The 25,582-nt window shown below is 42.3% G+C and overlaps 1 protein-coding gene across 1 annotated transcript in view; it reads right to left on the bottom strand.

Annotated features, from left to right (window-relative positions):
• fmn2b (formin 2b) overlaps window positions 1-25,582 on the bottom strand; it is a 469,810-nt gene that overhangs the window by 355,647 nt on the left and 88,581 nt on the right. The window contains exon 6 of the mRNA XM_072266855.1: window positions 4,892-6,798. Coding sequence (XP_072122956.1) covers window positions 4,892-6,798 — 1,907 coding nt within the window. The remainder of the gene's footprint in view (window positions 1-4,891; window positions 6,799-25,582) is intronic.

The raw sequence follows: 25,582 nt of genomic DNA, 5'->3' as shown, positions 1-25,582 counted from the left end.
CAATAGTGCCCCTATTGTATCACTTCCCTGTACACACACCATACGTCTTTCACTGAATAACCACCTGAACATTATACATTATAAACTACTACAGCTAGTCATTAATGAATACCACACCAGATTATTAGCTCGAAAAACGCATGAAAGATTCTATGCAAAGCAGTATTTTTTTTCCCTCAGGTCAAGTGTAACCCAGGGACCCCCGTTAACTATTAGCGCTTAAATCTAAAGAATAAAATGGACAAGCCCCAGCAGATTAGTCAATGATGTTAGTTGATCAAAGGAGGAAAAACTTGTAATATTACCAAAGGGAACAGTGACACTGAAGATCGATAGCTTCAAAGATGGTGAGCCAAGGATCATGTAAAAGGAAAGTGGAATAAGTGCAAACTAATGATAAAGATATACAAAGAAATGCAAACCATTGAAGTTTCTGTGAGCATAAAATACTGGAAAAAGTGAACAAATATTATTAGGGCAAACAACAGGAATTCTGCAGATGCTGGAAATTCAAGCAACACACATCAAAGTTGCTGGTGAACGCAGCAGACCAGGCAGCATCTGTAGGAAGAGGTGCAGTCGACGTTTCAGGCCGAGACCCTTCGTCAGGACTAACTGAAGGAAGAGTGAGTAAGGGATTAGAAAGTTGGAGGGGGAGGGGGAGATCCAAAATGATAGGAGAAGACAGGAGGGGGAGGGATAGAGCCAAGAGCTGGACAGGTGATAGGCAAAAGGAGATACGAGAGGATCATGGGACAGGCGGTCCGGGAAGAAAGGGGGGGGGGGGGCGGGGGACCCAGAGGATGGGCAAGAGGTATATTCAGAGGGACAGAGGGAGAAAAAGGAGAGTGAGAGAAAGAATGTGTGCATAAAAATGAGTAACAGATGGGGTACGAGGGGGAGGTGGGGCCTTAGCGGAAATTAGAGAAGTCGATGTTCATGCCATCAGGTTGGAGGCTACCCAGACGGAATATAAGGTGTTGTTCCTCCAACCTGAGTGTGGCTTCATCTTTACAGTAGAGGAGGCCGTGGATGGACATGTCAGAATGGGAATGGGATGTGGAATTAAAATGTGTGGCCACTGGGAGATCCTGCTTTCCCTGGTGGACAGAGCGTAGATGTTCAGCAAAGCGGTCTCCCAGTCTGCGTCGGGTCTCGCCAATATATAAAAGGCCACATCGGGAGCACTGGACGCAGTATATCACCCCAGTCGACTCACAGGTGAAGTGTTGCCTCACCTGGAAGGACTGTTTGGGGCCCTGAATGGTGGTAAGGGAGGAAGTGTAAGGGCATGTGTAGCACTTGTTCCGCTTACACGGATAAGCGCCAGGAGGGAGATCAGTGGGGAGGGATGCGGGGGACGAATGGACAAGGGAGTTGTGTAGGGAGCGATCACTGCGGAAACCAGAGAGGCTGGGAGGGAAAGATGTGCTTAGTGGTGGGATCCCGTTGGAGGTGGCGGAAGTTACGGAGAATAATATGTTGGACCCGGAGGCTGGTGGGGTGGTAGGTGAGGACCAGGGGAACTCTATTCCTAGTGGGGTGGCAAGAGGATGGAGTGAGAGCAGATGTACGTGAAATGGGGGAGATGCATTTAAGAGTAGAGTTGATAGCGGAGGAAGGGAAGCTCCTTTCTTTAAAAAAAGGAAGACATCTCCCTCGTCCTGGAATGAAAAGCCTCATCCTGAGAGCAGATGCGGCAGAGATGGAGGAATTGCGAGAAGGGGATGGCGTTTTTGCAAGAGACAGGGTGAGAAGAGGAATAGTCCAGATATTATTAGGGAATAAGCAACATTCCCTCTTATTTATAGTTACACAGACCAGCCATTGCTCTCAACAGGTCCCCACACCCATGGCCTGAAAACTGCACGGCACTTTAAATTAACAATTAAAAAATTCCAGCTGTGCAATAAAAGGCTTTGTACACAGCAGCATTTCAGTTACTGTGTGGCCACACACCTTACAGGGAACAGTAGGAGTAAGGTATTTTGTGGGTCAAACTACAAAGTTGCCAGAAACAAAAATATGATGAAGGGTCTTGGCCCAATACATCGACTCTATATTCCTTTCCATAGTTGCTGCATGACCTGCTGAGTTCCTCCAGCAATTTGTGCATGCTACATTGGATTTCCAAAAATTGCAGAATCTCCTGTATTTAAGAGAAAACTAGCTTGCACGAAGAAATGAGCATTGGCACTCCAGAAAGGCTCCGCTGGAATGCAGAATAGTAAATAGAACTTTACAATGCAAGAGAGAAATTGGGAAATTACACTGTTTAGATCAGTCATTAGTAGGGAAATACTGGAATTTATTATTAATGAAGTGGTAATAAAGCTTTTCAAACAGTAATAGGAATTGGCTGGGATATAATAAAAAAATTTATCCTAACAAGTTCCACACTGCCCCTAACTACCCCTAGAGGTGATCACTAGCAAAATAGCAGGCAACGAGTGGACGTGAGTATTTGAAGTTTGAGGTGGTCTTGAATTAGTTACAATACTGAAGATTACTAAGAAAAATAAGATCAACAGGAACAGGGCTAATGCATTAGTTTGCATTAGGAATAGTTTAATGCATAGAAAGGATGTCTTAATCTGTCATTTTCAAGCTGGAGGCATTGACTACTGGGGAACTGCAAGAATTAGGGAGGATTTCCCATTTGTTCACAAGCTATTTCCAAGATTTGGCTAAATATATCAAAGTTTGCTGAATATACAAATCTAGAAGCTAGCGTGGTTAGTGGGGAGAATGCAGAGAAGCTTAAAGGGCAAGTGAACAGACAGCAAATGACCAAGGATATAGCACATGGATTCAAGGTCATCTAGTTTGCTAAAAGCCACATTTTGGAGAGAGGGAGCGATCATAAAGCTCAGTAGGGGCCTAGGTGCTCGTGTACAAAATACTTAAAAGTTAACATGTAGATACAGCAGGTAATAGGGAAGGCATATGCTAGCCTTCATTGCAAAAGGATTTGGCTATAAGAATAAAGACATTTTACTATAATTATGAGGAAGCTTGATGGAATACTGTATACAGACCAGATCTCCAACCGAGTATAAAAAAATGGAACAAATACTCAGAAACAACACAGAATGCTGGAGGAACGCAGTAGGTCAAGGAGCACCTACGGTGGGAAATAAACAAACAACATTTCAGGCTGAGACCCTTCAAGACCTAGCAGGGATTGAGATAAGTGGTGAGATTGTATTGACGAAAATATAGATTGGGCTTTCTTTCTAATATTTGACATACAAAACTCTTATGACTTTAATAGGGGTAATACCAGTATGATCCTGGCTGGAGTGTCTAGAAACAGGGTTATATTGTGAAAATAGAGTCATTCATTCATGGGGGCAGTGGGGTGAATCACCTGAATTCTCTCACAACGGGGATGATGGATTGTCAAGGCTCAGTCACTCAGTATACTCTAGGTATGGTGGGAAAGATTTTTGGATGCAAAAGGGAAATGAAGGGATTATGGAGTTAATGATTGAAAAGCATGGAGTGAGAGATGGTTGTGCTGCTTATAGCTGACCATATCCTGCTTTCATTTCTTGTTCTTCTGTTTAGAATACCAACTTTGGAAAAAAGAAACAGCTAGACATGCTCCATACATATGGATACATGGCCAATAGTGTTGTGACACAAAAGGAAGCTTCAGATTACAAAACAAATTCTTAAATATTTGACAATGCCGAACAACATTCTGTGAAAATAGATTCATATCACAGGTTAATTTGCAGGGAAAGCGGTATGCTCGAAGTTCTTTTCTCCCCCTCCCCCCCCCCCAAACCAAATAAATAGCTTTCATATTTGCATCTGTTCACCATGTTTTCCTCTTTGCAGGTTGTACCAACTCTAAATAACTTCACCTTTCCAGCAAAGCCATATTCTGCATCTCAGTTCCAAAATGATGCTTTTTCAGTCTGCTGCTGTCACTGATCTTACATTATTTACTCTCCTCCAGACAAATCAAGGGCAATTAACCAATACTTATCGCTTGGACTACACCAACTGCATGTGTAGCACCTTGGCAATTTTAGTCTCCATCCTATGGTAGACACTGTTGTAGTTCTCTCCACAGGAAAACATTCCTTTTCCCATTCTGATCAGCTTTGATCAGAATTGTGCATCACAGCTACATACTGAGCATTAATCCATTTACTAGCTTGCTCTCTTTTACCGCTTAGCTGAATTCTTAACCATGGACAATGACTATAATGTTAACCATGTTCCTCTCACCACAGATGCTGCCTGAGCTGCAGTCCATTTCCACCATTTTAAAATATTGAGCACCTGCAGTTAAGTATTGAGTACTGAACCCTCTAAACATATACAAATCTTTGAAAGTTGGTTGTCATGTCACACAAAATTAAACCTCAAACATGAGTAAGTCAACATGTGGTGGAAATCCAAAGCAATACACAAAATTCTGGAGGAACTCAACAGGTCAGGCAGCACGTATGGAGATAAATTTACAGTTGGCGTTTCAGACCAAAACCCTTACTCAGATTCTGAGGAGGGATCTCAGCCCAAAATGTTGACTACCCATTGATTTCCATAGATAACTAAACCTTAGACTTTATTTGTGTCAGGAAGAACAAACCAGCTGTAATAAGGGGAGAGATTTGGGATTAACGAACTGATTAGTGCATCACTTTCAGTTTAATAAAATTTACTGATGAGTTTGCTCATCTAGAGTTTAAGGGTTTCAAGTGGATATAAAGAGTAGATAATCTCCAAAAACACATATTTTGAGCTAGAACATGCACTTGGTTAAACCCAAATCAAAGTTTAGACCTAGGGGTTCCAAAATATTTATCAAATATCTACAAAACAAGATCACAATACAGCTGCACACTGAACTCTAGGCAAATCACTACCTTATTACCTTTTGCCGCTTAGCTGGATTCTTGACCAATAGAGAGGCTTCATTGGACGGGATGGGTCAATGGCAACTTTCCTTGGCAATTTGTCCTTCATTCCAATTGCAAGAAATCCTGACGGAAGGGGTGGTGGAAGAAAACCCGAGCCTGGAGGAGGAAGTGGTGGACACAGCCCCATCTGCACTGGGGGAGCAACTCCAGATCCAGCAAAAGGAGGTGGGAAGGCACAGCCGGGCAGAGGTGGAGGGGGCGGCGGAGGGGGAACGGCACAGCCGGGGGGCGGCAGAGGGGGAATGGCAGAGCCGGGCAGAGGTGGAGGAGGGGGCGGAATGGCAGAGCCGGGCAGAGGTGGAGGAGGGGGCGGAATGGCAGAGCCGGGCAGAGGTGGAGGAGGGGGCGGAATGGCAGAGCCGGGCAGAGGTGGAGGAGGGGGCGGAATGGCAGAGCCGGGCAGAGGTGGAGGAGGGGGCGGAATGGCAGAGCCGGGCAGAGGTGGAGGAGGGGGCGGAATGGCAGAGCCGGGCAGAGGTGGAGGAGGGGGCGGAATGGCAGAGCCGGGCAGAGGTGGAGGAGGGGGCGGAATGGCAGAGCCGGGCAGAGGTGGAGGAGGGGGCGGAATGGCAGAGCCGGGCAGAGGTGGAGGAGGGGGCGGAATGGCAGAGCCGGGCAGAGGTGGAGGAGGGGGCGGAATGGCAGAGCCGGGCAGAGGTGGAGGAGGGGGCGGAATGGCAGAGCCGGGCAGAGGTGGAGGAGGGGGCGGAATGGCAGAGCCGGGCAGAGGTGGAGGAGGGGGCGGAATGGCAGAGCCGGGCAGAGGTGGAGGAGGGGGCGGAATGGCAGAGCCGGGCAGAGGTGGAGGAGGGGGCGGAATGGCAGAGCCGGGCGGAAGAGGAGGAGGGGGCGGAACGGCAGAGCCCGGAAGAGGAGGGGGGGGCGGAACGGCAGAGCCCGGAAGAGGAGGAGGGGGCGGAACGGCAGAGCCGGGAAAAGGAGGAGGGGGCGGAACGGCAGAGCCGGGAAAAGGAGGAGGGGGTGGGGGAAGCCCAGAGCCAGGCAGTGGGGGAGCAGGTGGAATGGCAGAGCAGGGTAATGGGCGAGCAGGAGAAACAGAGCTGGGTAAAGGGGGAGGAGGAGGGACAGCAGAGCCAGGCAGAAGGGGTGGAGACAGAGGAGAAGGCTGGGACACGGAGCCAGGAAGTGGAGAGACATGCTCAGAATCAACAGGAGGAAGGGGCGGTGGAGGAGGAGGAAGAAATGGGGCTGAAATACCCGATGGGTCAGAGGCAGGTGGAGAAATTGGCGACATTAAACGCTGTCTACTGGGTAAAACAGGCGAATGTAGAATTCCCACCGCAGGCAGAGAAGTTGATTGGCAGCTTGCCAGCGGAGACAATGTACAATGATTGGATACAATTTGCGGGAGATCCTGTAAACTTTGACCCGCTGGAGTAGGGGAACCTTGGTCAGGCTGAAAAGCCAGCACTTGCGAAGCAACACATGGATCTCCCAGAGTGCGTGATTGTACTGCAGTTACATTTACCAAATGATCCTGAGAGGAGGAAACCATACAGCTGGAAGTTGGAGGCTGTGAAGAATGGTTGTTGAATAAAGGCACTTGAATAGAAGCATGTTCTTGAGTAGGCGAAGTCTGTGCAGATTTAGCTTCTACACAAAATCTCTGTGTATGTGTTAGAAGAGGCATCTGCCAGTCAGTTTGAACATCAGGCGTGTTCGAAGCTACATCCTCACTGCCAGGTTCCTGGTACTTTACAGTGCTCTCCTGGTCAAGCAGGGCTGACTGCTTCTCCAGTTCAGCAATTTTGGTTCTTAATTGCTCAATAGTCTGCTCGAGTTTCTGGATAACAGCAACCTGTTGTTCCTTCACTTCTGCCGTTTTCTCTTCATTATCTTTCTGCAAAGAAGATTGCATCACCAGCATTAAACCTAATCAACAACCGTATCTTTCCTAGCTTAGAAGTTATGAGTCGGAGGGTTTATTTAGAGATACAGTACACTAACAGGCACTTCTGGCCAAACAAGCCCTTATCACCCAATTACACCCATGTGACCAAATAACCAACTAAACCATACGCCCTCGAAAAGTGCGAGGAAACCAGAGGACCCGGAGGAAATCTACATGGTCACAGGGAGGGTGTGCAAACTCCTTACTGACATCTGTAGGAATTGAACCCAGTCACTGCGGCTGTAATAGCATCACACTGACATGCTGCCGTATGTTGTCAAGTTGGCTCTGTAGTTCAAAGACTGCAGCTAACCCACATGCACATCTTTAAAAACAACCCATGATATATCCTTACATAGCTAGCAGGAGCTTCAAATTCCCATTAATCTTGCTCCCAATACCATTTTGCATCTATAACCATTTTCCATCCTTCATTTTGTTTGTAATGTGCTTCCTAATTGCATTTCCAATTACTATTATACCCTGGAACTCACCAACAGCTTTCCTCAATCTACTCTTTCATACGCGACACGATGACACTTGCTTCACCATTTAACCACGGCTGACATTGTGCTTTGTCCACTTACCTGTCAGATAATCAAATCCCCCAAAATTTATTTTTTTTCAAAAAACACATTTTTTGATCATTCACCCTTAGGATCCATTGAGTTATACAGCAGAAGAACAGGCTTTTCAACTCAGAAGCATTGACCAATAAACAACCACTTACACTGATCTCATTGTAATTCCCCCACCAGGTCTTAATGCTGATCCTCACACCAGCATTCATGCATAGTGACCCACTGATTTACCAATCCACATATTTTGGGAAAAGGAAACTTGAAGGACCATGAGGAAACCCTTACTACGTTTCTTCTTAGAGCTTGTATGGCTACATCATTAAAGTTATTGGTGCACAAGAAAATTTTTGAAAATCCAAGCCAGTGCCAAATGTGAGGTATACAGGAATGAATCCCATTCAATGTGTTTTATCGCAATAACATATATTATAACTGAATGTGCTGTGTGACTACAAGTACTGCATGTTGCACCTTGGACCCAGAGGAATAATGTTTCATTTAGATGGACACATGTATGGTTGAATGACAATAAAATGCACCTGAATTTACAGTTCAGCATTCTTTTCAGATCAAGGGAGACTTGGTTCAATTCAGATGTTGTACACCGAGGTGGCTGATGAACCAGCAACTCTTCTACAGTTGGTGGAAAAGGCTGTCGGCATGGGCAGTCTGTGAGGTTGTGTGGTTTTATTACCATTGCCTACTCAGGGTATCCACATTCTCCTGATGCATAGCTACAGGGTTCTCAAATATCTCAAAAACTCCTTGCCCACTTTAGGCATTCATGGGTTCAAGTTCATGGGATTATTGCATCACAAGGACATGAGCACCTCCTTAAAGCTGTTTTTTTGCTCACTTGACAATCTCATCCTATCTGAAAGCTCAGAATAGAATGTTTGTTTTGGGAGTCCAGCACCTGGCATGTAAACATGCCATCATGGTCTGTTGACAGTAACAAGGATTTCAGTGTTATGGGTAGTGACCTGGGACAAAATGCTGATATTAATTTGCTTATCCCTTCTAGTTCATTCACGATTTTGTAAAGAGAACTTTAGTGCTATTTTCCCCTGTATCTTTAATGTGCTTACCATCGGCAGTCCATGTCCAGGCATACAGGATACAGGGGTGTGGAGGGAGGGTGGAAAGGAAAGGCAGTATTGCTGACCACCATACTGAATTGAGCCAGATCAAAGATCATGACCTTCTGATTTCCTCAACTGATGAATAGCAATGTAGGAACAGGACATTCAATCAGCCACCTCCAAGCCCAAAATCTTTAAGATAAACCCCTCAGGCAGACCATTTCTCAGCAATGGAAACACTAAAACAGTTATCCTAGACTGATTACCAGTATGCTGAATACCAGCCTGTCGAATCTAATTTCAAGATCTGGAAGGATTGCATAACCAAATGTGGAGTTTCAAAATATATAACCTCAAGTGCCACTCAGTAATGCCAAAAATACCCCACAAGATGGAATAGACATTCAGGAACATCTTGCTTCCCGTGATCACCAACAGCTGAGATCCAAGCTTGAATTCCCCTTAAGGCGGTGGAGGACATTCACTTAAAACCACAACGTCATGAATGTTCTGCCCATCTACTGCACGCTGGAATGAGATGGATGATCCTGAAAAGAGTGGAGTCAAGCCCTAGACTGTGGGAGACGGTAGACACGATACACCGCAGCAGGCACCCATTTGTCATCCCAGGAGCACTCACCAACTCAGTACTTTATCAAGCAACCTAGGGGTAGCGTGGAAGAATGATCCGTTTTCAGGACTATTGAACTGGAATCAACTTTGAAACCCACTGAGGCAGCTTGAAATTAAACATGTCTGGATTTCTTTTTTTTTTAAAAAAAAAGCTACTATCAATATGGTGATTCGGAATCCAAATTTTCATGATTCCTTCACTGCTATCTTTCAGAGCAGATAACCTGTCATCTGTATCCAGTCTGGCCCAAATGTGAGCCCACATTCAAAATGAATACCTATATTTGCTTTCTCTGTTCAGGGGCAAGAATGGATGGACAATAAGTGTCAAATTTGCCCACACTAAACAAAAATGGAAAATGCCACTGTTTGTAATACCTGGTGATATATATCATTATTTGAGACATTACAGGAATTTGCATCTCTGGAATCAGCTGCTAAGTACATGAAAAAGATATGCAAAGATAGCAATGATGCACATTAGATTAGCATTGTTTCAGCTTTCCCATCCCTCAGAAAACCTCAGACTCCACTGTACAACTTCAGAACAATACAGCATACTGCAAGCCATTCAGCCCATGATGTTGTGCCAACTTTTAAACCTATTCTAACATCAATTTAACCCTTCCCTCACATAGCCATCCATTTTTCCTTCATTTGTGTGCCTAAGGGTCACTTAAATGTTCCTAAATCACCAACCTAGGAGAGAGTTCCATGCTGTGTTTAAAAACCTACCTGACATTCCCCAATACTTTTCTCCAATCACAAAGTACGTCCTCTCATATTAGCCAATGCTACTCTGGGGAAAGGAACTGGCTGTCCACTCTGCATCTCATCTTTTACACTAATCAAGTCTCCTTTCATTTCAAAGAGAAAAGCCCTAGCTCGCTCTACCTATCTTCATAAAATATGCTCTCTAATCCAGCTAAATCCTGGTAAATCTCCTCTGCAACCTCTCTAGTGCTTCCACATCCTTCCTATAATAAAGGCAACCAAAACTGAACACAATTCTCCTCATCCAACTGGGGATTTAGAGCTGCAACATGATCTCACAGCACTTGAACTCAATCCCCTAACGAATGCCAACCATTCACCTTCACAACCATCCTATCAACTTGCTCAACTTTCAGGGATCTATGGACGCAGACTCTAAGATACCTCCGTTTCTCCACACTATGAAGAATCCTACATCAATTTTGTAGTCTGCACACTTCCCTCAGTTGAAATCCTTATGCCACTTCTTTGCCCAGATTGGCATCCTATCAATGTCCCACTGTAATCTCAGACAACCTTCTACACCAGCGGTCCTCAACATGGGTCCACACCAACCTTGCTTAATGGTATTGGCCCAAGGCATAATAAGGATTGGGAACCGCCGTTTTACACTATCCAGAACAGTACACACCTTTGTCATCTGCAAACTTACTAGCTCACACTTTCACTTCCCCAAGTCATTTATATAAATGATCTAGGTCAGGGTCCTAAGATCTTTACAGGTTGAAATGCATCCGACACCAGGACATTTCATTTTTACCAAATTCCTTGCAAAATTGGAATACTTGTTGTCCAATGAAACATTATTATTTTCTTCACTGCACCCCTTTTCCATCATCCTTTGTATTCCCAATTAATCAGAGTCTCCTATTCCAGTCACTACACCCTGACTACAAAGTGGTTTCTTTATCCATTGGATCTCAACTGTTTGTATCAAAGATCACATGTAGCAGAAAACCATTTGTATCAAAAGACAGTATGTAGCAGGAAAAGGGTCTTTTGGCCACCATATCGATGCTAACCTCTGCCTATTTACACTACTCCCATTCCCCACATTTCAACTCCACTTTAAATCATTTAGGATATAACTACAATGATTGTATTTGATTCTACCACCACCCTCTCACTATATTTGACACTTTAGTCAGTGCAGTTCTTCCCTTTTTTAGTGTGGCAAATAGATTTAAAGCTTATTTCTCCCAGGGTATCCAAGAGAGTTTTTTTTTTAAAAATACTCACCACCTATCCCCATCCAAATGATTATCATCACATATGGGCAGTGTAAAGAACTAATCAATCACTGCATTGTCTTGGGCCAATCAAATGTCAGGCAGTAATCCAAGGTGTTATATAACACTTTCATTCATGAAATGTCAGAGTAGAAACAATTGCTTTTAGCTTATTCTTTGCACTGCAAATATTCCATGTACTTAGCATACCAAGTAGCCCTATTGAGTTACGGAGCAAGGGGGAAAAGTCAAGAGTCTAGACTCCTGGGTGAAAGATTTGGCTCCTCTTCGAGAAACCAAGATTCCCCTAACGTATTAAGCCATAATGATTAAGCATCACAATCTTCAAAGAGAATATGGAATGAATGTAGTGGCACAGGTTCAGTGTTAGGACCCCCGGTGTATTGTTTCAAGTGTAATAAAATCTGTCTTCACTTTGGCTGGCAGATGTATGCATTATTTTATCATTGCCCTGTGATTCAGTTTTCTTACACTAGAAGACCATTTCAAACAAAAAGGAAATGGTTATCCTTTTATGAGAAAGTGTACTTATCAAGAGAAAAGCAGACAGTCCTCAAATTGACTTTAAACCAGAATTGGACATATTCATCCTGAAACTGGTTTAAGATTATTTTCTGCAATCTAGAGCCACAACCAAAGTTTATTGCATCTTCTCACTGCTTGCAAACACAACAAACTAATGCGTTGCTTTAGACGAAGCTTTTACTACCTGTTCTCGGCTTTTAAATACAAGGTACATAAATCTGTTTAGTCAAGAAGACAAGCTTTCATTTTGGGTGGGGGGAGTCCAATGGGGTTAATTGAAAATATGAACTCATGGCTATAGCACACATGGGGAGCCTGTCCAAGATTTTTTTTCAGGAGCCCAAGCACATTGGAAACATTGTTGAATAAGATTCATTTTACTTGTTAAAACATACAATGTAATAGTCTCAGACTCTGTTTACAATTTTCCTCAGCCTTTGTTGCCATTCACTTCAAGAATCAACAAGCACTCACAGTAACAGGAACCTTTTGGATATTAGCCAATGGCAAGACTTTGTGAAATTAAATTGATCTGACTCTGTGGAGAGATCCAAATGCCATTCATTTGGAGACATTTATAGCAGTAAACAGCTCTTTTACACAAGTGTAAGTTAATATCCATTAAAAACATGTATGTAACTTCAATGACTGTCAGGAAAACAAATTAGTTTTCCCAAGTTGTCTTGGCCCTGGAACAGAAGTCTGCCCCCAAAGAAAAACAAGCAGTGATTTGTCTGCCTTACTCTGGCTCCCTCTTTTGGCAGTTAATGTCGATCGATTCAATTCTGAACCACAACTAATATTCCCCTTTCATGCCATTTCAAATGCCTTATATCTTGAGGTTTATAACCAAGTCCCTCAGAAAAAGGATCAAGTATATGGGCCTTTGAGACTAGTATCACATTGTGGTAAAGAAAATCTTAATAATGAATGGCACCAAATATACAGTTTGTTCTTGGTTGGCTAATTTTTCAAATGGGAGTTTAAAAAAAAGGCCCAAAATGTCTGAAGAGTCAGCAGTTCATTTCTTTTAGCTCCATATCAGCATAGAAATTCACCTATGGATAAACTCGTGAGCTTTCAACTTAAGTGGTTAAAAATGTGTTAATGATTAGAACTTTAAAAGGTAAAATTGTATTTTCCTAACTGTTTGTGGATATCAATATTGTTCATTGACAGCCAGTTCAGTCTGTAGAAACACAAAAGGCACTCAGCAGAACAGGTAGCATCTATGACAGAAATGTACAGTTGACCTTTTGGTTAAAACCCTTCATCTGGACAAAGTCCAACATCTGCAGTCTCTTATTTCTGTGGTTTAGTCTGAGGGTCTATCAGCTGATGAAATATTTCTGTAGGACCAATAATTAGCAATATACTGCGTCTCCAAAAAAAGTCAAGACCTCTCTCACCAACCTCCACCCCAGGATTTTGCCGGAGGACCTGACTGAGAAAATTTGTGGAAGGAAGCACATAGCTTTGCTGAGAAAGACATACAAATGCTGGAGAAACTTAGCAGGTCAGGAGGCATCTGTGAAGGGAAAAATTCTATGGAGTCAACACTTCAGGTTGAGACTAAGTCAGGACTGGAAAGGAAAGGGGAAAAAGCCAGAATAAAGGAGGGAGAGGGAAGGGAAAGAGTACAAGCTAGGAGGTGATAGGAGAAGCCAGGTGAGGGAGAAGGTGGGAGCATAGGAAAGGGAGAATCAATTGAGTGACATGGATGTGATACATGGAAAAGGTAAGGATTGAAGGAGGAATCTGATAGAGGAGGAGCAGATCATAAAGGAAAGGGAAGGATAAAAGGCAGAGTGGAAAAGGGGAAAAAAGAAAAAAAAAGTAAGAGGGGACCCAGAATGGGGAATGAAAAGGAGAAAGGGGAGGAGGAAGAAATGACCAGATGGGGAAAAAAAACAATGTTCATGCCATCAAGTTGAAGGCTGCTCAAACAGAATGAGATGTTGCTCCTCCAACCCAAGACTGGCAGAGGCGGCCATGACTGACAAGTCAGAAAGGGAAATGGAAGTGGAATGAAAATGATTGGCCCATCGCAGAACCCTCCCATTTGTGGATGAAGCGAAGGCGCTTGCCAAAGTAGCCCTCTCAATCTACAAGGGGTCTAACTGATGTAGAGGCGGCCACTTTAGATGATAACGTATTGGAAGATACATCTCAATATTACATGAACTTCTCCATGATCAGTATCACGTTGACAGAATATAGTGACAAGTTGGAGTTCTGTTGGAATTCTTTGAAGAAATAACAAGCAGGAGAACCTATTGACATAATACACTTGGATTTTCAGAAGGCCTTTGACAAGGTGCCAAACATGAGGCTGCTTAACAAGCCATGCAAAACCACGGTATTACAGGAAAGATTCTAGCATGGATAAAGCCGTGGCTAATTGGCAAAAGGCAAACAGTGGGAATAAAGGGAGCCTTTTCTGACTGGCGGTAGGTGGCTGCAGATGTCTGTGTTGGAACAGATTCTTATGCTATGTCAATGATTTGGAGATGGAAATGACTTTGTTGCAAAGTTTGCAGATGATATGTAGGTAGGTGGAGTGACAGGTAGTTTTGAGGAAGCAGAAAAGCTACAGAAAACATTAGGAGAATGGGTAAGGAAGTGGAAGATGGAATACAGTGTTGGGACGTGTATGGCCATGCACTTTGGTAGAAGAAATGAAAGGGTTGATTATTTCCTAAATGGAAAGAAAATACAAAAAAATGAGGTGCAAAGAGACTTGGGAGTCCTCGTGCAGGATTTCCTAAATGTTAATTTGCAGGTTGAGGAAGGCAATTGCAATGTTAACATTTGAAGAAAATGAGAACATAAAAGCAAGGATGCATTTTACCATAATAGAGCAGCTTCACAAGTTTCCCCTTTCACATATTTATCCAATTTTGTTTTAAGCTATGTGGCAATCTCTACCTTGCTAATCACTTAAATTAGAACCTGCTAATTACTGACAATTGCAGGAGGCTTCCTCTCTCAACACCTTCAATGAATTTAACCACTTACATTTAGTCACATGGAGCTTTGCAAGCCAGGCAGCGTCAATGGAGGGAGCGGACAGTTGATTTTGGATTTGAAAGGCAAAGGAGATGCATGCAGTATAAAGTAGAGGGAAAGGGTGGAGCAAAAGCTGGCAAACAGTAGGTGGATCCATGTAGCGGAGGTAGGCAAGTCTGGAAATAGTGTCGGAGACTGCAAGGTGATAGGTGAAAGTGAAAAGGGCTGAAGATTATGGAATCTAACAAGAAAGGAAGGTGGATCCTGGAATAAAGAGAAGGGAACTGGTAGGATGAGTGTGCAGCTGTTGGGTAGTAGCGATTGCGGGGGAGGTTAAACAGAATGACACGGACAAGATGGATGGCAAGATGGAGAAATGACAGGACAGGAAGGGAAAAGGGGGCAGAATGGGAGTGACTACTAGACGTTTGAGAACTCGACATTCATGTTGCTGTGCTGGAGTCTGTCCATGCAGAATGAGGAGTTTTTCTCCTCTAATTTGTGCTTGGCCTTGAACTGGCAGTAGAGGAAGCCAAGGACAAAGTGTCGGAATACATGACCCATGTGGCCATGGCAGATTAAGCAAAGGTGCCCAGTGCAGAGAAGGCTGCAACCGTCATAGATCGAATTTCAGACCAAACCTCCATTCCAAATAAATTTCCATTGCTCTACCCTCTCCATCCAGCTCAAGTACCATGCACCTTTATGATCTTTATACCTTCACTGAAAGTCCGAATTCTATCCTAAAAATTGGAAGCAGCATTGCAAGAGGAGGCCCGAATTTTGTTTTAGCCTAAAGCTCAACTGTAGATATTTGGAAAATAAAACCAAGATGTTTGTGCTGCAGCAATGCTTCAAATGTCTAATTCATTCTCATTTAAATATTAAAGCAATAATTTTACTTCAACTAATTTTCCTCATGTGAATACCACAACAGTGAAATGGACTCCAAGCCCATCCCAATTTAACATTTCTGACCTTTTTTCCTAATCAGTCACAGCTCAACCACAGTAATCTAGTTCATACAACTCTAAGGCCTCCAAAGTCTCCCAGCCCTACTTATGAGAAAAGCAATGCTAGTCTGGAAATTGATCATATCATCACGCCATATGTTCCCTGCATCTTAACTCTGCTTGTCTACATATTAATGTCATTTGAAAGCTCTGGCTTTCTGCCTAACCTAATTTTTCATAATCTGTCAGTTACCATAGAACCTGTGGCCCACTCCAATGTCAAACCCTCAGCAGTGTTCCAAACATTTGTGATTAAACATTAGTGTGGATCAGTAGAGCTAAATGTTTTGCTTTTATGTTCTAGTTTACTTACAAACTGAAGGACTGCAAGATCATTTGACCCTACTCATACATACATCTGCTGTTTTCTAATTCCTTGCAAAATGTGTGTAAATAATTTGACAAGATGCTTGAAGCCAGGCTAGTAGTTGTTGAGGTACTAATTTTTTTTCCAGAATACCTATTAGATGGCTTTTTAGAGCAGCTTGTAGTTGAGCCCACTAGGGGAAAAACTATTCTGGATTGGGTGTTGTGTAATGATCTAGATTTGATTAAGTAAGCTGAAAGAAACATTAGGAGACACATAATGGAATTCACCCTGCAGTTTGAGGGGAAGACAATATCAGATGTACCAGTATTATAGTGGAGTAAAGAGAAATACAGAAGCTTGAGGGGGGCTCTGGTTGAAGTTGAATGAAAGGGGACACTAGCAGGGAAGATGGCAAAACAGCAATGGCTGGAGTTTTGGGGAGAATTCAAAAGGTGTACCCCAAAATAGTAGTATTCTAAAGGGAGAATGAGAGCCATGGCTGACAAGGACAACCTAAAATAAACTAAGAGGGCATCTACAGTAATGCAAGAAAAAAAGTAGTGGAAAGCTAGAGGACTGGGAAGCTTTTAAAAATTCACAGAAGGCATCTGGAAAAGCAATTAGAGAAAAGGCAAAATATGAAAATAACAACAGAATACCAAAGGTTTTTTCCCCCCCAGATACTCTATATAAAAAGAGAAAAATAGACAAGAATGGACATCAGACTGCTGAAACATGGAAAGATAATAATGGGAAATAAAGAAATGGCAGACTAAAGCAATAACTACTTTGCATCAGTCTTCACTGTGGAAGACACCAGCAGTATGCCAGAAATTTGAATGTTGGGGGCAGAAGCAAGTGTACTTGCTAATATTAAAGAGAAGCTGAAAGGTCTGAAGGTAGATAAGTCACCAGGACCAGATGGTGTACACCCAAGGGCTCTGAAAGAGGTAGCTGAAGAAATTGTGGAGTCATTACTAACGATCTTTCAAGAATCACTAGATTCTGAAATTAGGACTGGAAAATTGCAAATCTCCCTCCTCTCTTTAAAGGAGGGAAGCAAAGGAAAGAAAATTATAGGCCAGTTAGTGTGACCTCAGTGGTCGGGAACATGTGGGAGTCCATTTCAGAGTATTTGGAGTCATATGATAAAATTGTTTGAAGTCAGCACAGTTTCCTTAAGAGGAAATCTTGGCTGACAAATCTGTTGTAGAGTTCTTTGAAGTTACAGGCAGGACAGACAAAGGAGAGTCAGTGGATATTGTTTACTTGGATTTTCAGAAAGCTTTTCAGAAGGTGCCGCACATGGGACTGCTAAACAAGAGTCCATGGTATTACAAAAAAGATCCTAGCATGGACAGAGGATTGGCTGACTGGCAGGAGGCAAAGTGAGAATAAAAGAATAAAGGGGACCTTTTCTGGTTGTCACTGAATGGTGTTCCACAGGAGTGTGTTGGGACTGTTTCTTTTCCTTGTATGTCATCAATTTGGATGGCTGAATTGTGGGCAAGTTTGCAGGTAAGTACGGGCAAGTGTGTTAAGGAAGCAGGGAATCTGCAGAGGGTTTTAGATTATGAGAACAGGCAAAATGGCAGATGCAATACTGTCTTGGGAAATGTATGGTCATGTACTTTGGTAGAAGGCTTTTGATTTGAATTGACTATTCTTACATCCTTCATATACAAACGTTTGTACATGAGTAGTAAAGATCTTAACCTTGCTTCTCTGTCTAAATGTGCAAATTTATAGTAATTTATGATATGTACAACAAGATAATCAATATAACAGAAATACAAATATGTCAGCATAAATTAATCTGTCTGATGACCTGGTGAAAGAAACTGACCTGGAGCCTGTTGGCCCTGGCTTTTATGCTGAGGTACCATTTCCTCGATGGTAGCAGCTGCAACAGTTTGTGGTTGGGGTGACTGGGTCCCCAATGATCCTTCAGGCCCTTTTTACACTCCTGTCTTTGTAAATGTCCTGATTAGTGGGAAGTTCACATCTACAGATGCGCTGGGCTGTCCACACCACTCTCTGCAGAGTCCTGCGATTAAGGGAAGTACAGTTCCTGTACCAGGCAGTGATGCAGCCAGTCAGGATGCTCTCAATTGTGCCCCTGTAGAGAGTCTATAGGATCAGGCTTTTTCCACTGAGGCAAGGGGAGAAAAAAAACCAGAGGACATGGGTTAAGGGTGAGGGGGGAAAAGTTTAAAGGGAACATTGGGGGGGGCTTCTTCACACAGAGTGGTGGGAGTGTGGAATGAGCTGCCAGACGAGGTGGTAAATGCGGGTTCTTTTTTAACATTTAAGAATAAATTGGACAGATACGTGGATAGGAGGTGTATGGAGGGATATGGTCCGTGTGCAGGTCAGTGGGACTAGGCAGTAAATGGTTCAGCACAGCCAAGAAGGGCCAGAAGGCCTGTTTCTGTACTGTAGTTTCTATGATTTCTATCTGGGGACTCATACCAAACTTCTTCAACCGTCTGAGGTGAAAGAGGCACTGTTATGCCTTTTTCACCACACAGCTGGTATGTACAGACCACGTGATGTTTATGCCAAGGAATTTAAAGCTGTTCACCTTCTTAACTCCAGATCCATTGATGTCAATAGGGGTTAGCCCATCTCCATTCCTCTTGTAGTCCACAACCAGCAAATTTGTGTTTGCGACATTGAGGGAGAAGTTGTTTTCTTAACATCACTGTCAGGGTGATAACTTCTCTGTAGGCCGCCTCATTATTATTTGAGATTAGGCCAATCAGTGTAGTGTTGTCAGCACATTTAATTCACAGATTGGAGCTGTGGGTGGCAACACTGTCATGGGTATATAGAGAGTAAACGACGGGGCTTAGTACACAGCCCTGAGGAGCACCTGTGTTGAGGATCAAAGGGGCAGACGTGAAGGAGCCCACTCTTACCACCTGCCAGCGATCTGACAGGACCCAGCTACACAAGGCAGGATAAAGGCCGAGGTCTCTGAGCTTCTTGTTGAGCTTGGAGGGAATTATGGTGTTGAATGCTGAACTGTAGCCCAAAGCAGCATTCTCACACAAGCATCCTTCTCCAGATGTGCAAGGATGGTGTGTAGAGCTGTGGCTATTGTGTTATCTGTCGATCGATTGTGACGGTAGGCAAATTGTAGGGGATCCAATGTGAGTGGTAGCATGCTGCTGATGTAGTCCTTGACCAGCCCCTCAAAGCATTTGCTTATTATTCCACACTTGGAGTATGTGAGCAGTTTTGTGCCCCTTATCAAAGAAAGGCTTTCCAGCATTGGAGAGATTCACAAGAATGACTGAATGAAAAGGTTAATGTACGAGGAGCATTTGATGATTCTGGGTCTGTACTCTCTAGTTGAGTGGAATGAGGGTAGGGGAGTGGAGAAGATCTCATTGAAACCAATCAAATATTGCAAGGTTAGATAGAATGGATGTGGAGATGATGTTTCCTGTGGTTGGGTGTCTAGGACTAAAGAGCACAGCCTCAGATTAGATGTATGCCCCTTCAGAAGAGATGAGGAATTTCTTTAGCCGGAGGGTAGTTTATTTGTGGAATTCATTGCTACAGACAGCTGTGGAGGCCCTATTCACTGGTAGATTTAAAGCAGAGGTTGATAGGTCAAAGATTATGGGGAGGAGGCAGGAGAATGAAATTCAGTGATACTGAATAAACCATGCTGAAATAGTGTTGCAGATTTAATGGGCCAACTGACTTAATTCTGCTCCTATGTCTTACGCAAAGGGTTTAGAATGCTTGCCTCCCACCAACACAATGTGCCTGAGAGGCAAACCATGAAAGTTAGAAGACAGAATTCAGGTACAGAGCTCCAGTGGTGATGGTGCTCCTATGAGCCGCATAGTTCATGTGCTGCAAATCTGTAACACCATTTTTTTTCATAAGTCAGATTTTCAATTGTATTCACACCTGAAAGCTACAAAAACCCCTGCCCTATTTTCCTCCAGTTTCATTTTATCTTAATAGCTATACACAGCATTTATCTTTCACAACATAAAACATGCTAGCTTGATACCTTATTACCCAGGAAATGTATAGTAGATTTTGAGAAGGAAACAAGATTGACCACTGACCTGTAGAGGGCAGCATTACACAACATGCTACATACTTCAATAATTTACAGCCATCGTTATGGCAACTATCACTTGGTAACTGTGCATCAGGGATCTTTACAATTTTCATATTGCATTTAATTTTCAAAATAACCAGGATACAATTACAAATCCTTACTCCCCAAACTCAAAAATTTTTTTTTTTTTTAAAAAAAGAATGCCCTGCTTTCTTGCATTTTAACACTATTGCACAGAAACACTCACTTCAGTTTCCACCAACACCGGTTCATTTCTGCTCCTGAAGCAAGATTCAGCGAATTGGAGTAGGAAGTACTGAATAACAAAGTGAATCGTGATTAATATGGAATAATGCACGACTTAAGAATTCTGCCAGCCAGTTTTCCCAGATGCTTGCTTCAACAGAAAGACCAGAACTGAGAACCAGGGATTATTGTGTACAAAGTCCTAATTTTACTAAATCCTTTAAGACCTGGGCCAATGTTCAGGAAATAATTTGCTTTACAGAAGTACCTTTAATCCAATGAAAGTCAATTAACAGCAGCATTACCAAAACATCTCGTAAAAATCTCACAAGTGGCGAAATTGGAGCAGGGATTCAAGTTTACATTAAAGTGATGGATAAAGTGAAGAGTTTGATTAGAGGCATGCAGAGGTGGAGAACATGAGAGTTAGAGAAGGGGCAACCCAGAAAAGTTAGGAAATGGATGTGGATTTTAAAAACTAAGCTGTTGTGTAGTCAGAAGAATGCAAGTCAGCAAGTACCAGGACTATAGGTGACCAATTTCCTGTTTAGAATTTGAGTAAAGTTTTTGATGACCTTGGCTATACAGGAGGAAATGACTTAACTCAGTTTTCCGAAGGCACCAACACCTACAAAGCAGAAGTCAGACAGAACTGAACCTTTAGCACTTGCCTGACCAAGTGCACCTATAACACACATGCAGCTCAGCATTATCATCATTTGGTTTCAGCCCATCCACTGCTGAACTGGTCATCTTGTAGGATGCTTTGCAGCAACTATTCAAAGCTTCTTTCAGAATATCTGTGAACCCTTAAATTACTATCTGGAAGAACAAAATCTGCAGGCGGAAGGGACCAATATCTTTCCAGCACTCATCTTAATTTTAAGATGCATTAAACCACATTAATCTACCATGCAGGAACATCCACACAAGGGGCTGAATAAATGGCAGCTCCCTCCAGCACCTTGAGCACCATTCAATATGGCCAAGTTCAGAACCAATGGCCACACACCTAGAGAACACCAAGATAAAAATAGGACCTGGAGATACAGTGCCTTGAATAAGTGTTCAGCTCCCACAACTATTAAACATTTTACTGTCACATTTTCCAAATTTAAAATATATTGGAGGACTTTGAGCTAATATACAAAACATTTGCGTACATCAAATCAAAAGAAAAATTCCAAAATCTGTCAACAATTTACTAAAAATTTAAAAACTAAAATGAGGTTGAAAAAGTATTCATCCTTTTATAATTACTTTGCTAATTTTCCTCAGGTGCAATTAACTTAACAACTCACCCAATTTATTGATGTAGAAAATTGGAGGATCACCTGTTTTCAATGAGTTCCCAAGAATAAATATGCCCTCTTTGTAAGGTCCAACAGTATGGTAGATTTTCAATAGGCCAAACCAAAAAGACGACAAAAGAGCATTCAAGACAAGTGAGGGAAATTGTAATAGAGAATCACAAATCTGGGGACTGATACAAGACCATGTCCAATGCCTTTGAGATGTTCTTGGAGCTCAGTGCAGTCCATTGTTAAAAAGTGGAAAGAATATGAAACTACACCTACACTGCTTACATTAGATCACTTCTCTAAACTTGGTCATCAGAGGAGAATCGCACTTGTGAGAGAGGTTACTGTGACACAAACAGTGAATGAGTTGCAGAAGTCAGTGGCTGCATCTGGAGATAAAGCTTATGGCTGCAGAATCACCAAGGTCTTGCACAAAAAAAGTTTTAGTGGAAGAGTGGCAAGGAAAACTTTGCAAAGTGACTGTAAAGATATGGAAGATAGCCTAGCCAGATAAGACTAAAGTGAAAGATTTTGGACTCAACACGAAGCGGTACATGCAGTGCAAATCTAATACTGCATATTAATGTGGTAACACCATCCATACTGCAAAGTATGGTGGAAGAAGTATCATGCTCTGGGCATGATTTTCAGCAGCAGGGACTGGCAATCTGGTCTGGACTGATGAGAAGATGAATGCTGCTAAATACAGAGAGATCCTGGATTTTAAAAAAAACTGCTAGCCTGTGCCAGAAAGCTTAAACTGGTGAGGTTTGTCTTTTAGCACGACAACGACCCAAAGCACACTGCCAGAATAACCATGAAATGGCTTTTAATGAAAAAAATTGATGTCATTGAGTGGCCCAGTCAGAGTCCTGACGTTGACCCACTCAAAAATCTCTGTAAAGATCAAGTTTGCTGTCCACTGCTGCTCTCCAACTAACCTGGCACAGTTTGAGCAACTTTGTAAGAAGGAATTAGCAAATTTGCTCCATCACATTGGGCAAAGCCAATGACGACTTATCCAAAAAGACAACTAGCTGTAATAGCTGTGAGAGGTGATTCAAGTACTGAGCAAAGGGGGATGAATACTTTTGAATTGCTCACATTTCAGCTTTCGACTTTAGTTTTTCATGCTTTACAATTTTTTCCAGTTTTTGGGCTCGACTGTTAAAGGAGGAGCATGTAATTCACAAATAAAAACTCAGTTATTTTTTCCAAAATCCTTGGTTGTAATACTCATTAAGCAAACAAATGGTGGGGACTGGATACTTTAACAAGACACTATATCCAATGAAACTGGATCTTGGAAAGGTTTGAGTTGTATTGCTCCCATTCACATGGTGAAGACATCACTTTGATGCCGATCTGGATCTTGAAACAGCCTTCTGCCTCATTAGCACAGAGCAAGTTTTCAATTGTATTGAGTGCTTAAAATTACAAGCCAAATCAGATTGTTAAAATTGAACCTCTACACTATAACAATCTTTTTTGAATGGTTTCACAGAGGATGTTCAGAGCTGTGAAAGCTTCCTATTCAAGTTGCTTGCACATCCAGTTTTCCAAGCCCAACACTCACATCAATATCATGGTTACACCTAAAACTAAGCTTAAATTCTCAGCCTCTCTTCACAAGCAAAATGGAGAGAAAAGAGACCAAGGGGGAGGAATAAGAACACTGGACACCAGGTTGTGGGGCATGCATGCCCAGGTTCAAGGCAATAATCACTGCTTCTGGCATCAATGACTGAACTGGACTGTGTCTAGCTAGAAACAGTTTTAAGTTCAGTCATCATATTAGTCAATACCGAGATGAGCATAAGCATTACACAGTGGAGACACAAACCCACTGGGTAACTTTTCCCTCAACTTCTGATATAGTTGCCCCACATCTAGTGCTGAACCACACCAAGCATGAAGTGAATACTTGTGTATACTGGAAGCTGGTAGTATGTTTTCTGCAATAGTGTGCAATTATAAACAACTATGTTAATTAGCACTCAAAGGACAATTAATTGAAGGCCTCAATTTCCAGAGTGTACACCTAAATTTCACTGCAAAAATCGAGATATTGCTGTGATTCACTACCCCTCAAACTAGAACACAGTACGACAACATCTTGCTAGAGGTAAACTCACATACGTGTTATGATATAAAGAGTACTAAGTTAGCATGCTTATCCATAACTATTGTTTAGTGCCCCTAAATTACAATTTTAAGCATTTTTATTAAAATTTTAGTTTAAGATAATTAAAATTGTTCAGCTGCAAATTTGATGCTGTGATGCATCCTAGGATGCACTGGGATACAGTGGTGTAACCTGGGGTCTTTCAACATCAGACAGCCTCACTCAGGTGACCCATCCAAGGTTGATCATGCCCTAGCTTTGGTCCATGGGTCACACCGTGATCCACAGCCGTTTGGAGGCTTCCTCAGCACCCTCTGTGACAGTCCTAGTGGCTCTTTTCTTCGCAGCCCTCAATGCCAAGGAGAGAGCAGGTTCCGCACAGCAAGTAGCCAGGAAACCCTCTACAGCCCACCTCAATTTATCTATTTGGTTTAATTTGATTTTTCAGTGGGCTGCTGCTTGAGACTTTACTGTTTCAAATGCTGCTCAACCTGCCTTCTCTCCTACTGGAGAACAGGGATCCTTTACAACTAAGCTGACACCTGACACAAAGCATGTCCAGAAAAAGGCAATGGTATTGGCTACTGTCACTTCAAAGCAACACCTGGGCATGGAGTTTTAGTACTTGAAGATGGAAAGAGTATGGGAAAACATGATGAATTGTACAAATCAAAAAAAAATGTGAATGTCTTAAATTAAAATGACTATCAAAACACAATCTTGTTATTGTTAAATCACTTTAAACATCTAGAAGAGATTACCACCCACTGTTCTCTCCAGCTTCTATATTAATCATGACAGCTTCCAGTAATAAAGCTCAGAACATTAAACAGCAATCTGCTAAATATTAAAAAGGTCATAATCCATTTGGTGCAATTTTTGTAATCTACTTATTCTCACTTTTCCACACTTAGGCTCAAAGAAAAAAAAATGATTGGAGAACACTATTTGCCAAACTTAAATGGCACAGGTCAAGTTAAACAGAACCTGAAGATCACCGACTTTCAAGATGCACTGGAGCTCCCTGCTGAGCAAACTTGTCATATTCGTTTCTTACATATACAGAAAAATAAAACTGCAAGTACTTCACACACAACAGGATGAATTTTACACCAGTCCTGACCTATACAAGCAGATTGGCAGCAGGAGTTAGGGAAAATGACTATCATGACATTTTGCATGCTGTTTCAAACACATCAGCAACAATTAACCATTAACACTATAGCAAATTCACATCAGGTTGAACACTCCTGATAAATAACTAAGGAGGTCTGCCATTAATGAGATGCAGGAAAGGTGTACGTTGGTGAAATGTGACAAGAATTAAATCTGGCCTCCAGACTTTAAACTTCAAGTATTAAAATTCAGAGGAATGCAACTAAAAGCATTTCCAGCTTCCAAGTCTGTAAGCATCCCATTTAAAGGCTTGTAAAATGTCCATAATGGATATTTTCTACTATTAAGTGCTACTACACAAATTATCTCCCAGTGAATATCTCATCTTCCTAGTCCCAAGATTCTTTAATACTGCTGCTTGATAAAGAACAGAATTTCCTTCAAGCCTTCACTGCCATCTATCAATTTCCTCATCTCTTTCTAGAAAAGTAGCCACATGACTTTTCCAGTGTGGAGTGGGGAAAAGGAGGGAAAAATAAAGTTTTAAGACTACTGTAACACTATTTTGCTTGAGTATCATTTCGACTTAACACAAGGAATTCAGTAGCATGATGGTCTAACACTGAAAGGCTTGTTCAGTTGTTCTGCTGGTTCCATCCCAGTTTCCCTGCAGACTCAAAA

The sequence above is a fragment of the Mobula birostris genome, chromosome 8 (assembly GCF_030028105.1).
Source record: "Mobula birostris isolate sMobBir1 chromosome 8, sMobBir1.hap1, whole genome shotgun sequence".
Classification (NCBI taxonomy): domain Eukaryota; kingdom Metazoa; phylum Chordata; class Chondrichthyes; order Myliobatiformes; family Myliobatidae; genus Mobula; species Mobula birostris.
This window is presented reverse-complemented; position numbering and strand designations above follow the sequence as displayed.